At 38.3% G+C, this 13,090-nt stretch overlaps 1 protein-coding gene across 1 annotated transcript in view; it reads left to right on the forward strand.

The window, feature by feature from the left end:
* Positions 1-13,090, forward strand: part of SLC12A1 (solute carrier family 12 member 1) — a gene marked incomplete at its 5' end in the record, with an annotated part of 108,288 nt that overhangs the window by 69,687 nt on the left and 25,511 nt on the right. The window contains 2 exon segments of the mRNA NM_001170971.1: positions 1,646-1,752; positions 6,777-6,859. Coding sequence (NP_001164442.1) covers positions 1,646-1,752; positions 6,777-6,859 — 190 coding nt within the window.

The following is a 13,090-nucleotide window of genomic DNA, read 5'->3' on the forward strand; positions in this document are numbered from 1 at the left end:
TTTCCTCTTTACCATTCTACAGGAGATAAATAAAATCTTTCTCTAGTTCCCATCTCTATAGAGTGTCAGAGAATCCTTAAAACAATGTAGCTACACAAGCGAAGAAACAATTTCTGAAAGACCTACTAACCACATGCAGCCTCTTTTCATTTTATTCATTTATTAAACCATGGAAATAGGTATTAATTACAAAATACTGACTTTTCTTTCAGAAGTAGTTACCTTGCAGTAGCTCTTTGGTTTAAAATATTGTGAAAGTTACACATTTAGTATAAAATAGGAAAAATTTCAACTATGAATGAAAACATACACATAAAATAAGAGCAGGGAGAGAAGAAATAGGTATGAAAAATAATTCTTATAATTCAGAAGAAATGCTGGAAAAATTGAACATGCATAAATTCACATGAATTTCTTAAAATAAAAGTAGAGTGCAGAGGGCTCATGGAATAAGGGCAGACAGTAATATTAAACAGACGCAATGCCAGTGATAAATTTTGAATAAAACTTTCTTTCATCTAAGAAATTATAGTACAATTGACAACATTCCCAAACTTTAGTCTTGGAAAAGACTGTATATATATCCATACTACCACATATCTGCTACGGGCCAAATAATGGCTCTCAGGAACTATTCAGCCACTGTGCACCTCTAAGAACAACACCAAGTGTGTTGGAGGCAAAGGATATTTCAGGAACCTTCCATCAGTGCTTATCTCCCTCTACTTGCTACTGTTCCCTCTAAAACATCCTGCCCTGGTCATTTCCTTCACTATTCCTGTGACCCAGAATGGCCTTCTTCACTCCCACTGCTCTCTGTCAACATCTCACCAATGCCCAAGACTCAGCGCAAATGCCACCTCTCCCATGAAGTAGGGAATCCTCAGCTAGAATTCCACTTTTCATTTTTGTGCTTCTATTGCCTTTGTATTTATTTTAGAATTATTTGTGTGTATCTTGTCTCCTCTACCGGAAGGCTGCTGAGTATGCCTCACTACTCTCCCACAGCACCTAGCATTTAAACACCTTCCAATTATAAGGTGTTTGATAATATGGCCAGATTAAATTTAATTAACTGGAAGCCATTTCCTGTCATCTAATGGGGGAAACAAAACTTCTGCTATGGAAGATGGCTATTAACGATCCTGCCATGTAAGATTATTAGCTTTTAGAGACATAGTGCAGTCTCTCTTGAATAAGTAATATAAGTAGAGATTTCGGTGATCCTTAGATATAAGAATTTTCCAAACATGGATTTTATTACTAATGGCATTGTGGATATAACAGGTGGAAATCAGCTTTGAACCACTAAGTTACAACATGCATGCCAACAGTTAAGCTGACCCTCACTTGAATTTAAATTATTGAACCATTTTAATGAGCGTGTCAGAAGAAATGCAAATGACTGCTAATTTAGAAAAGCTACATTTCTGTCATCTAAAATCCATTTATGGCTGAGATGATTTAGAACTAATCTTTCTATTTTATGCTTGGGTACGGGCATGAAGGACATGCACTAAAATGTAATCTAATCTTCAGAATCTTCAGAACATTACTTCAGTGCTCTTTGAACATTAGTTTTCATTTGCAGTGCTGGTTTCCTGGTGCAGTAAGAATTGCCCGTGTGTTTATGTCCTCTGTTTAGGCCTCGGGCTTAGGCCGAATGAAGCCAAACACTCTGGTGATTGGATATAAAAAAAAATGGAGGAAAGCTCCCTTGACAGAGATCGAGAACTACGTGGGAATCATACAGTAAGTGATGGCTTTCAAGATGCACTCTTGTTTATAAAGCACTAACCAGGGCAGTACATAACTTGTACTGCGCTTAACACTCTTGTGCCAGATCAAATTGCCTGAGAAAAGCACATTCTCCTGGTACTCTAAATTCTTCACCAAAGCAAAACAACGCTGCCAACGACAGAAGAGAAGGGAGTCAGAGTGTCAGAGAAGGCGGGGTGGGGGGCATCAGTATCAAAGGAAAAGGCAAATGTTTAAAATCACAACATGGTTAGGAGAGTAAAATCAAAGGACAGCTGGACAAGGAAGAGATTTTTCGTTCAAAACACCTGCAAACTTGGTTTGACTGATATGTCCATTTCAGTCCTTGTCTTCTGAGCACTGGGTAACACATTCAACATGCCAGAGCCAACTAGGGATCCTATATGTCAGCCGTATCTATAACCAGGTGTAACACAATCAGTTTATGCAGTGAATGTGAGTTTTAGATGGTATATCACTCAACTGCTAAACATTTGGAGATTCTTGGAAATGAGATAATGTAATAGACCTTAACAGACTAGGAAGCACCAGGCTAAAAACCTTACCATGAACTATCCCATGTATTTATCTTAAGAAATCTTTGAAATAATATTATTGTTCTTAAATTTTACAAATGGAGACAGAAACATTAAGTTTTACAAATGGAAACAAAAAATTAAGTGACATTCAGAAAACCCATAGACCTTAGTAACAGAGCTGAGATTCCGAACCAGGACAAAGTTCAAACACATGACTCCAGTGCTACACCGCCTCCAAAACTGTGCATGCATGTGTTGTGTGTGTGTGTTTCTGTGTGTATATAAATATATATTTCCAAAGTATTACCTGAGTTGGTTTCTTCTTTTAAGTAAAAGAAAATGAATTCTACACACAGAGACAGACATATTCTAGAAAATCAAGTCCTTCTAGGTTTGAAAATACTTGACCAGATAAGAGAAGCAATGTTATCCATGCCCGACAGTCATCTTTTTTGTCAACAAAAAGAAAGGAACCTGGACTCTGACTTGGCTCTGATTTCACACCACGGCATACAGAACATGCCCTGAGAGGTACTACTGCACTTAAAAGTCGATACAACTATAGGGAAGAAATCCTCACCTTTTCAAAACGATCATATGCTTCAGGCTTCTTACACCAGGCTATTTCCTCTGCCCCCAGCAATAATGAGCATCACATTTGTTCTTATTTTAGGCAGATTTATGTGATGTAATAACAAAAGCATTCTTAGCTCTATTAAAAAGAAGAATGAGAAAATAATTTTCATCTTCTCAAATTTTATGCACTACTGACCAAACAGAAATTCACTTAACAGTCTTTCTAATGTAAGGAAGCTATATATTTATTAAATGCATCATTTCCCAAACATATAAAGCCTGAATGCCATGCATTGCCAGCTGACTCCTTCTGGTTCAGTAGATGAAGGCTAAACCAGGAGGTCAAGACCAGAATTTTAGTAGGCTCAGTAAACAGCATTTAATATATTTAGAATCAAAGTCAGTTGCTAACCAGTCTTGGAGGTATGTTAGATCTGCCCTTTGTTATCCAGATTCTTCAGTGAATTTTCTTCTTCAACTTAGGGAACAAAGGAAGTAGAGGGGAGAAAAGGAAGCAAATAGAAATGCATAGATCTTCAATCAAAGACTCCATTATTGATACAGAATTATTGAGATCATCTACCAACCGCCCCACCATCCTAAACATTCTAAATATTCAAAGGGGACAAAATAACCAAATCTAGTAATACTGAACCAAGGGGATAACAACAAATTTATAATTGATCTTGGTAATAAAGTACAGTGTTACGGTGGCTCAAATTTGTGCTAGTATAAAACATAGCCACATTGGTTAGGTTAAATGACTGCTTCCAGGTTTCGGGGTGAATATAGAAGGCAGACAATCATACATCTCTATTGCATTTCCCTTTCCAATTTTTTGTTGTTTTATGAGTTACATAATTGTATAATTATTTACACAAGGATATTATTACAAGAACATAGTGATTTGCCACTTTCTTTGAATTCAAGATGTTTAATGCTTGTCTCTTCTTAAAAATGGCTTAATTAGGATCTGTATGAATTGATAATGTCTTCCTTAACAAAGGACCTCACATTTAGCAGCATAAACAACACAGCTTTATCATCTTACAGTTCTGCAGGTTAGAAAAGTAACACACATCTACTGTGCTAAAAGTCAAGGTGTGGGCCAGGCCATATTCCCTTCAGGAAGCTCTAGGACAAATTCCCTAACTTGCTTTCTCTAGAAGCTGCCCACATGTAAGCTTTGCTCACAACACCCTTCTCAATCTTGAAAGCCATCAACAGTGAGTCAAGTTCTTCTCACATCCCGTTACTTTGCCCTCCTCTCCTGCCTCTGAATTTCACTTTTAAGGATGCTTGTGATTACAAAGTCCATCCCAAAGACCTTAAGCTAATCACATTTCAGAGTCACTCTTACATGTAAAAGACATATTCACAGGGTCTAGAGATTGGACATCTTTGAGGATCTATTACTCAACCCAACATGGTATCTAGATTTTTTGTGGAACACATTGTCTATGTTTTATAATCAACAATTGGAAACAAGATTTTTATATGAGTAATTTACTTTGTGGCAACTTATACTAGAATGGATCTGTTTTGTTAAGTGAACGTAACTTATGTAATTTATGTTTGAATTTTGAGTGGATATTGACATTACACTGAGCTTATTTATGTAATTATCAGATAATTCAGGTTCACTTTGGCCCTCAGAAACTTGTTTTCATATGGTAAGGATAATGGCAAACTGTATTTTTTCTAGGAGGAGAGGGTGGTCTAATCCTAAGGGGTTCTAGATTTCAGGCCCCAGGAAGACTGAGCCAAGAAACTCCTAAGAAAAAAATTTTGCTTCATTTTTATTTATTTATTTGAGAGGCAAGGAGATAGAGAGTGGGGAAGGTGAGAGGGAGAGAGAGAGACATGTTCCCATCTCTTGGTTTACTCCCAAAATGTTCCCAATAGCCAAAGGCTAAAGATAAAGGCAAAGCAAGTAGCCAAGAACTCAATCTAGGTCTCTCACACATGGGTAGCAGGGACTCAACTAATTCAGTCATCACTGCTGCTTCCCAGGGCCCACACCAACAAGAACCTGGAGTCAGGAACCTTAGCTGGACTTTGAACCCAGACATTCTAATATAGGATGCAGGCATCTTAACTTGTAGGCCAAACATCCACCCAGGAAAAAAGTGTCCATGACTGAAATTATGAATTGGCTTTCTTCTATATTTATTACCAGAAAAATGTGCTACAGCAGCAGAAATAAAAGAGAGCTTTTATTTCTCTTCTACATAATCTAATTCCAATGAACTGGATATAGAGAAGTTACACGAGCCATTTTCAACTACACAAGTTGCCAGGAAAAAGCATTGCTCCAAACGACCTGTCCAAATTTCTGATATAAATTGGAGACATTTTTAACCATGAGCTTTACATCAGAAATGTCATAGAAGGAACCTTCCTCATGGGCATTAGAAGATAGATAATATTTTCAAAGGATCTTTGCATCCTGTAAACTCTCTGTTCTAAATATGCTGGTGATTATTTTACTTACTTTACAAAAACAACTCAGTTATTTAAAATTATGTCACAGGCCCTTAATCAGGGTTCTAATTGATAGTATTATCTGAAAAAAAAAATTGGCTATGTGGAGTGAAGGATTTTATTACTTCTGCCCAAAACATATTTTTAAAAGGGATACAAGGGAACAAATAGAAAAGATATCATTTCTTGGTTATATTCTAAAGTGAAAATTTTTAACAGATTTATTCATTTATTTGAAAGTCAGAGTTACACAGAGAGAGAAGGAGAGGCAAAGATAGAGAGAGAGAGAGAGAGAGAGAGAGAGAGAGGTCTTCCATCCACTGGTTCACTCCCCAATTGGCCACAATGGCTGGAGCTGCACCAATCTGAAGCCAGGAGCCAGGAGCCTCTTCCCAGTCTCCCACGCAGGTGCAGCAGCCCAAGGCCTTGGGCCATCTTCTAATGCTTTCCCAAACCATAACAGAGAGCTGGATCAGAAGTGAAGCAGTTGGGTCTTGAATCGGAACCCATATGGGATGCCAGCACTGCAGGCAGAAGCCTTACCCACTACACCACAGCATCGGCCCCCTAACGTGAATTTTTAAAGTTTTATTATATTAAAAGCCTAGAAACAAGTTTAATATATGTCCAAAACTTAAGTTTTTTTTAAAGATTTTTTATTTATTTATTTATTTATTTGAGAGGTAGAGTTACCAACAGTGAGAGGGAGAGACAGAGAGAAAGGTCTTCCTTCCGTTGGTTCACTACCCAAATGGCCACAATGGCTGGAGCAACACTGATCTGAAGCCAGGAGCCAGGTGTTTCTTCCTGGTCTCCCATGTGGGGGAAGGGACCCAATCCTCCACTGCTATCCCAGGCCATAGCAGAGAGCTGGAGTGGAAGAAGAGCAACTGGGACTAGAACCGGTGCCCGGCATCCCGGCGCCAGAGGCAGAGGATTTAACCTACTGCGCCACAGCGCCAGCCCCAAAACTTAAGTGTTAAAGGAGCCATTTACTAAGAGGGACAGTTAACGGTTAAGATGTCACTTGAGAAATCCACACCTACATTAGAGTGGCTGGGTTCAGGTTCTGACCCTGTCCAATTCCATGTAATCCACACTCTGAGAAGCAACAAGTGATGGCTCAAGATGGCTCACTTACATGGGACCCCTGTAACCCATGTGAGAGACCCGAATGAGTTCCCAAGCCCCGGCTTCAACCTGGTCTAGCCCTAGATGTTGCAGGCATTTGGGGAGTAAACCAGCAAATGACAGATCAATCTCTCTCTCTCTCTCTCTCACTGCCAATCTCTCTGTCTCTCTCCTTCTCTGTTTCTGTGTGTGTGTATGTGTGTATGTGTGTTTGTGTGTATGTGTGATTGTGTGCCTTTCAAATAATTAAAAAAAACAGAACCCTAACAACTTTGCTTCTCCTTTCAGTGATGCATTTGATTTTGAGATTGGTGTGGTGATTGTCAGAATCAGTCAAGGGTTTGACATTTCTCAGGTTCTTCAGGTTCAAGGTATGTATTTTTTATTAAGCATCTACTATGTGCTTGACATTGGCCTTCTAGTGGTGGAGATAAAATTACATTCTAGTGCTAACCCACAATGTGTGCACTTCCCCCAGCGCTTTTCCAGTTGTTTTCCAAGTGGTCTTTGTCCTGCTAACCAGAATACAGTAATTTTAGGTAGTCATCAATTATTTTTCTTATCACAAAACCACAAAGCCAGCATCAAAGAAAATAAACACCTTCAGTAAAATAACCTGCTGAATTAATTTCTGCAAGATGTTTCCTAAAATGAAGATTAATTCCTTCCTCAGAAAAACATGTATTTTGCTTCTAAGAGCCTGTGAACTGGTTTGTAGCTAACATGGAAATTAGCCTGGTTGTATCATGCTGTGAATTGCTAATCTAAGTCAGAGACAGAAACACTAATTCAGATTAGTGATTCTCTGCTTTTAGCCCTGTAGAGAATTTGGTATACTTGTTTAGCCTCAGAATTTAAACATACTTCCTTTGTATATGAAATAAAGAACATGTTTAAAGAGTTACTGAAAGATTAATTCAGGACATGAACCCATGACTTATCTCTAGTTGAACTTCACAATAGAGACCACTGACGACATAACACTAAGACAAAAGGTTATTTTCCCATGGCCTATTATATACCAGGCATAGTGGAGACCTAGGTTCTAGGTAGACCGAGGTTAACAAGTACTGTCTATACCCTCAAGAGACTTAACAGCCTGGAAAAGGATATGGATATTTGTTAGTGGATAACAGGTACAAAAAATGCATTATGAGAACGAGACAAGAGGTACCTAACTCTAAGAGGAGGAAATTACCTCTGACTTGTGAATTAGTGGATGAGTAGGAGTTAACTAGGCAATGTAGAAGAAGGGGAGGTTGAGGAAAGAATTTGAGGAATGGTATGTTTGGTAAGGAGGAGAACACTGGCAAGGATGAAGAGGCGTGAATATAGAGAAATGGGGATGGATAAATGAGCAACCCGAGGCAGATTTGTGTGAGTGAAGTCAAAGCTATGAAGCAGACAATACCGAACTATGAAGCTGCTGATGTAAGGAGAACCCAGATTTGAAAAGCCTCATTTGCCATGTTAAAAAGTAAGCATGTGCCTTTTCTTGTATATAATGAGGAGCCAGCAAAGAGAAGTGAGGGAGCAACATGGTCAGCTTTGGGGTTTAGGTCTCATACTTTTTAAGTCACACAAAGTAAGGACTCAGAGAGGACTGGAGACAATTCTCATTTTTTGAAAAAAGATTTTATTTATTTGAGAGATAGAGTTACAGACAATAAGAGGGAAAGACAGAGAGAAAGGTCTTCCTTCGACTGGTTCACTCCACAAATGGCTGCAATGGCCGGAGCTGTGCAGATTAGAAGGCAGGAACTTCTTCTGGGTGTCCCATGTGGGTGCAGGGGCCCAATAACTTGGGTCATCTTACGGTTTTCCCAGGCAAATTAAAATCCTCATGCCAATTTTTGATTATTCACATTGTTAAGAATTGGGGGCAGCTTCCAAGATGGCAGAGTAAGAAGGGAGCTTACCGCTCTAGTTCAGAGCAGAGAGCTGGATTGGAAGAGAAGTTGCCGGGACTAGAACTGGCGTCCATATGGGATGCCAGCACGCAGGCAAAGGATTAACCTACTGCACCACAGTGCCAACCCCAAGGACAGGAGACAATTCAAAAAGACTTCTATAATAGAATATAATAATCAAAAGAATAGAATAGAATACAATAATATTGGTACTTATAATTATTTTATTAGCATCCAACTGTATTTATAGAATATAAATATAGAATATAATCTATATAAATATAGCACATACATTATATCCAACTGTAAATATAGAATAGAATAGAATACAATAATCAAAGCACAAGAAGACAACATTTTGAACTAGGGAAGCCTCCATAGGAATAAAGAGTAATGACAATAGCTAACATTTTTGAACACTTACCCTGTGCCATGTATCACACTTCATGTTCTCACATAACATTTATCATCTCAACTACTCTATCAGGAAATTATTATCATTGTCTCCATTTCACAGCTGATAAAATTGAGACTTACCCAAGAGTCACAAGGCTGGTAATTGGCAGAGCTGTTTGAGGCCACTATTCTACCTTGAAAAGGGAGAACTAGAGAAGACAGTGACTTCCATCATGAGAGACAGTGGTGGAATCTGAGATACAGGAATAGGACAAAGCTGTTTCCATATATTACTTAAGACCCTTAACATGGGGGTTGCCTGCCACTGACTTTCAGGGCAATTACAAGAACCTAATATTATGAGAACCATTCTGCCTTACCTCTCTAGGTTTTCTCTGCATTTCTTTTTCTAGCTTTTGTGCTGTAATGCTGCCCTAAAAAATGAGAAATACAAAAATATCTTTTGTATTTAGATTTCACATTTATTTTGTATTTTGTATTGGTGTTTTCAAACTGAAAGATGTGATATAGTTGAAAAATATTGCACCCACCCATTATTATTCTATCCACCAAAATGTACCATCAGTTTATTTCTATAGAACAATATACCAACCAAATTTTGTAAGCATTTCTCAAAGAATCCTGGTAGTGAACTATATCCCCTTTTAATTTCCCAAGGAACATATCCTATTTAAATCAACTTTGATGTTTGAAATATTTCCGCTTCTTAGTCAAAAAAGGGAAAATACAGTTGGATGCTAATAAAATAATTATAAGTACCAACTATCTAGGGTGAACAAAAACAATGTTACAAAAATACATGAAAAGCATGAGGAAAAACAACAGCATAATGATAGAAATTAACTTTGCACCACATTTTCATGCATTATTTTGAAGTTTATGTAATTTATGACACAAACCTCATATTAGATTTTGAATTGGAAGAAATAAGCTTGCATTTCATTATATTATTCTGCAATACAGGACTTAATAAGAGCCTGATAAATCTTAAGTATTGCATTATACTACGTTAATGATTATCATCATAGCTTTTCCAACACAGGCACTGCAATGTCATCACAGATTATAATTTAAAGGAAATATTAGCAATTCAGAGTGCCCATATACTGTAGTTAATAAAGCAGTGAATAGAAATCAGCTTTATAGGTAATTTACCACTAATGACAATTATTTCTATACTGTATCACAGGCTTATATGAGAATAATTTTTATATAAATAAGATCAAAGCTCATAGCATTCTAATTGTATATTGCAACTACTCATCCAATATTGATGACTGATAATTTCTCTTAAATTAATTTATTGTTTGACAACATAAAAATGTATTTTACATTGTTCACTTCCCAGGGGTATTTAGGAAGTTTGGCAACTACAACAAAAAATCCAAATGGTACTGGTAGGAAATAAAGTGATGAAACATGATTTGCAATATGTTGTGGTCAAGTATTCCATCTAAGTAGTGTGCGATTTATGACCTTTTCAGAGTACGGTGATACTGCTGTGTCTGATGGAGTGGCTTAGCAAAATAAAGACAGATGGCAGTGTAGTAAATAATTACTTGATTGGAAAGCAACCACTGCAGGATTGCTTCCTGCCTTCAATGCAGCTAGACTTCACCTGGGGTTCGGCACATTGATTCATATGAGTATTTATGCTTTTGAGTTGATTCACCAAGGAAAGAATCACAATTTAATAATTAAAACACAAAGCAGACGCTATGAAATGGGAGGGGATGTGATTCTCCAGTGGGTTGCTCTCCATTCTGCTGTCAGATAATTGACTGCTCCCTATTCTTAAGATTTGTGATTCATAGACCCTTGCCTATTTCAAAAAGTATTTTTTTAAAAAAGTACTAGGGATAGAACATTTGGGGTGATCTTGAAAACCAAATTGAATTTCAAAATATACTCCAATGGGTCACTATATAGTCCATTTATAAAGCATTTGAAAATATAGTAACCTCTGTTCAAGTAGGTTTGGCACTTGCATGAAGATATGACTCAGGAATTAGTCTTTGTTCTTAGCATAAGAAGTAGATAAATTAACCTAATGGATTCTCTGAAAATCTTAAAAAGAGACGTGCAGGGGGCAGACAGTAGGCACAGCAACTAAGTCACTGCTTGGGACTGCCACATCCCATATCAAAGTGCCTAGGTTCAAGACCCAACTCTGCTTCCCATAGCTTCCTACTATGCCACCCACACAGGAGACCTGAATTGAATTCCTGGCTGCAGTTTGGGAATGACCCAATCATGACTATTGCATGGATTTGGGGGCATGAACCAGTGAACCAGCAGATGAAAGATCAATCCCTCCCTCCCTCCCTCCTCCTTCCCACTGTTTCTCTGCCTCTCCATCCTTCAAAGAAAATGAAAATAGATAAATTTAGTTTTCAAAGAGAGAAAATGGCAGACTTTCCTTCTCTCTCATTCTCACTGTCTCTCAGTGTGGCTTTATATATTAAATTGTGATTGTTTCTTTGGTGAATCAACTCAAAGGCATAAATACTCATATGAATCAATGTGCCGAACCTCAGGCTTTAAAATTGTGACATTTACTATGGAATTACCTAAAATGGAAGATTCAAATTCAACGTGATTCACACTACCTGATTCCCAAGTGCTTCTCCTTCCCCAGGAAGTCTCCTTCTTCACTTGCCTCACCATCCTGTGCTTACTCCCACTTGTCCCTCCTTCTGTCCTCTTCAGCCTGGATTATTACAGCCAGCTCCTGTAAGCCCCTTTCTGTAAGTTTGTACACAGTGTTAACTCCAATTCTTTCAATCGCAGTCTTTTTAACCTACTTCCTACCCACATACCTTTTTCACACTCCCTCCCTTACAGCTCTGTCCTTGCTTTTCTTCCTTTATCAAGATAACACTTCCAAAAATATTGAACTATATCAACAGGATTGACCAGTTTTCTTACTTATTTCAACAAATAATTCTTGAGTGCCTATCATGAGTAAATCTGGGCCCAGACACTAGCAGGGAGAGCTAAGAATGTGAGAAAGCATATATGAAGCCCAACATACACTTTGGAATAGATAGACCTGGGTTCAGATTTTGACACTTTTTGACTGTGTGATCTTGGTCAAGTTATTTATCTTCTCTGTTTCAATTGGTCACATTTTCTTTTTCTGTTTTAATTTTAATTGTTAGATTTATTTAGTTACTTTGAAAGTCAGAGTTAAAAAGAGAGGCAGAGAGATGGGGAGAGGGTTCTTCCATCCACTGGTTCACTCCCCAGATGGCCCCAAAGGCCAGGGTTGGGCCAGGCCAAAGCCCGGAGCCAAGAGCTCTATCCAGGTCTCCCATGTTGGTGCCAAAGCCCAAGTTCTTCAGCCATCTTGCAATGTTTTTCTCAGGTCATTAGCAGGAAGCTGGGTCAAAAGTGGAGCAGCCAGGACATAAACCAGCACCTGTAGGAGATGCTGGCATCGCAGGTGGCAGCTTTACCTACTCTACCACAATGCCAGCCCTGGTCACACTTTCAAATGGAAATAAGTATAGTCCCTATCAAGCAGATTTGTTGTTTAAAGGTTATGGTGGATGCAAAGTATTTGGCATTGAACTTGGCACACAATAAATGCACAATTGTGTTAATGAAATATGACAGAAGCTCTGCTTTCCAAGAGTTTGCAGTCTGCAATGAATAATACAAAACATAGCTCAAGACTCTATTCCTTCTCATAGAGTTATAATTACTAGAATGAAAGTTTAAGCATGGTATTACAGAAATGCAGAAGAGATTAATTCTGATCAAGAAATCTAGGAATGGTTTCTGGAAAACATGCAACTGTGTTCTCCTTTAACAGGCAGATGTTATAGTCAGGGCACGTCAAGGAAGAAGAGTAGAGATGAATAAGCAGGAAACTTGGGTCACTAACTGTGAAACCATGAGCAAATCACTTTACTTTCTGATCTAAATAATAAATGGGGAATAGAATGTGGGAGCACTAGCCCTATCTGCACTTAGTTTCAAATGAGATAATATATGGAAAGGGCTTTGTAATTTCAGAACATGAGAAATGTTGTAATGGAGGTGGACATTTTGTCTAGTGGTTAAGCCACCAGCTTGAGCCCTCGCATCCTGCTTTGGAGCACCTGACTTCAATTCCCACCTCTGGCTCATAACTCTAGCTTCCTGCTAATGCAAACCCCAGGAGGTAGCAGTGATAGGGTTTTTGTTTCCAGTTCCTGGCTGCCCCCACCCCCCCAGGCTGTTGTGGGCATCTGGGGAGTGAACCAGCAAAGAGGAGTATACACTCTCTCT

Source organism: Oryctolagus cuniculus, chromosome 12 (genome assembly GCF_964237555.1).
Source record: "Oryctolagus cuniculus chromosome 12, mOryCun1.1, whole genome shotgun sequence".
Taxonomy (NCBI): domain Eukaryota; kingdom Metazoa; phylum Chordata; class Mammalia; order Lagomorpha; family Leporidae; genus Oryctolagus; species Oryctolagus cuniculus.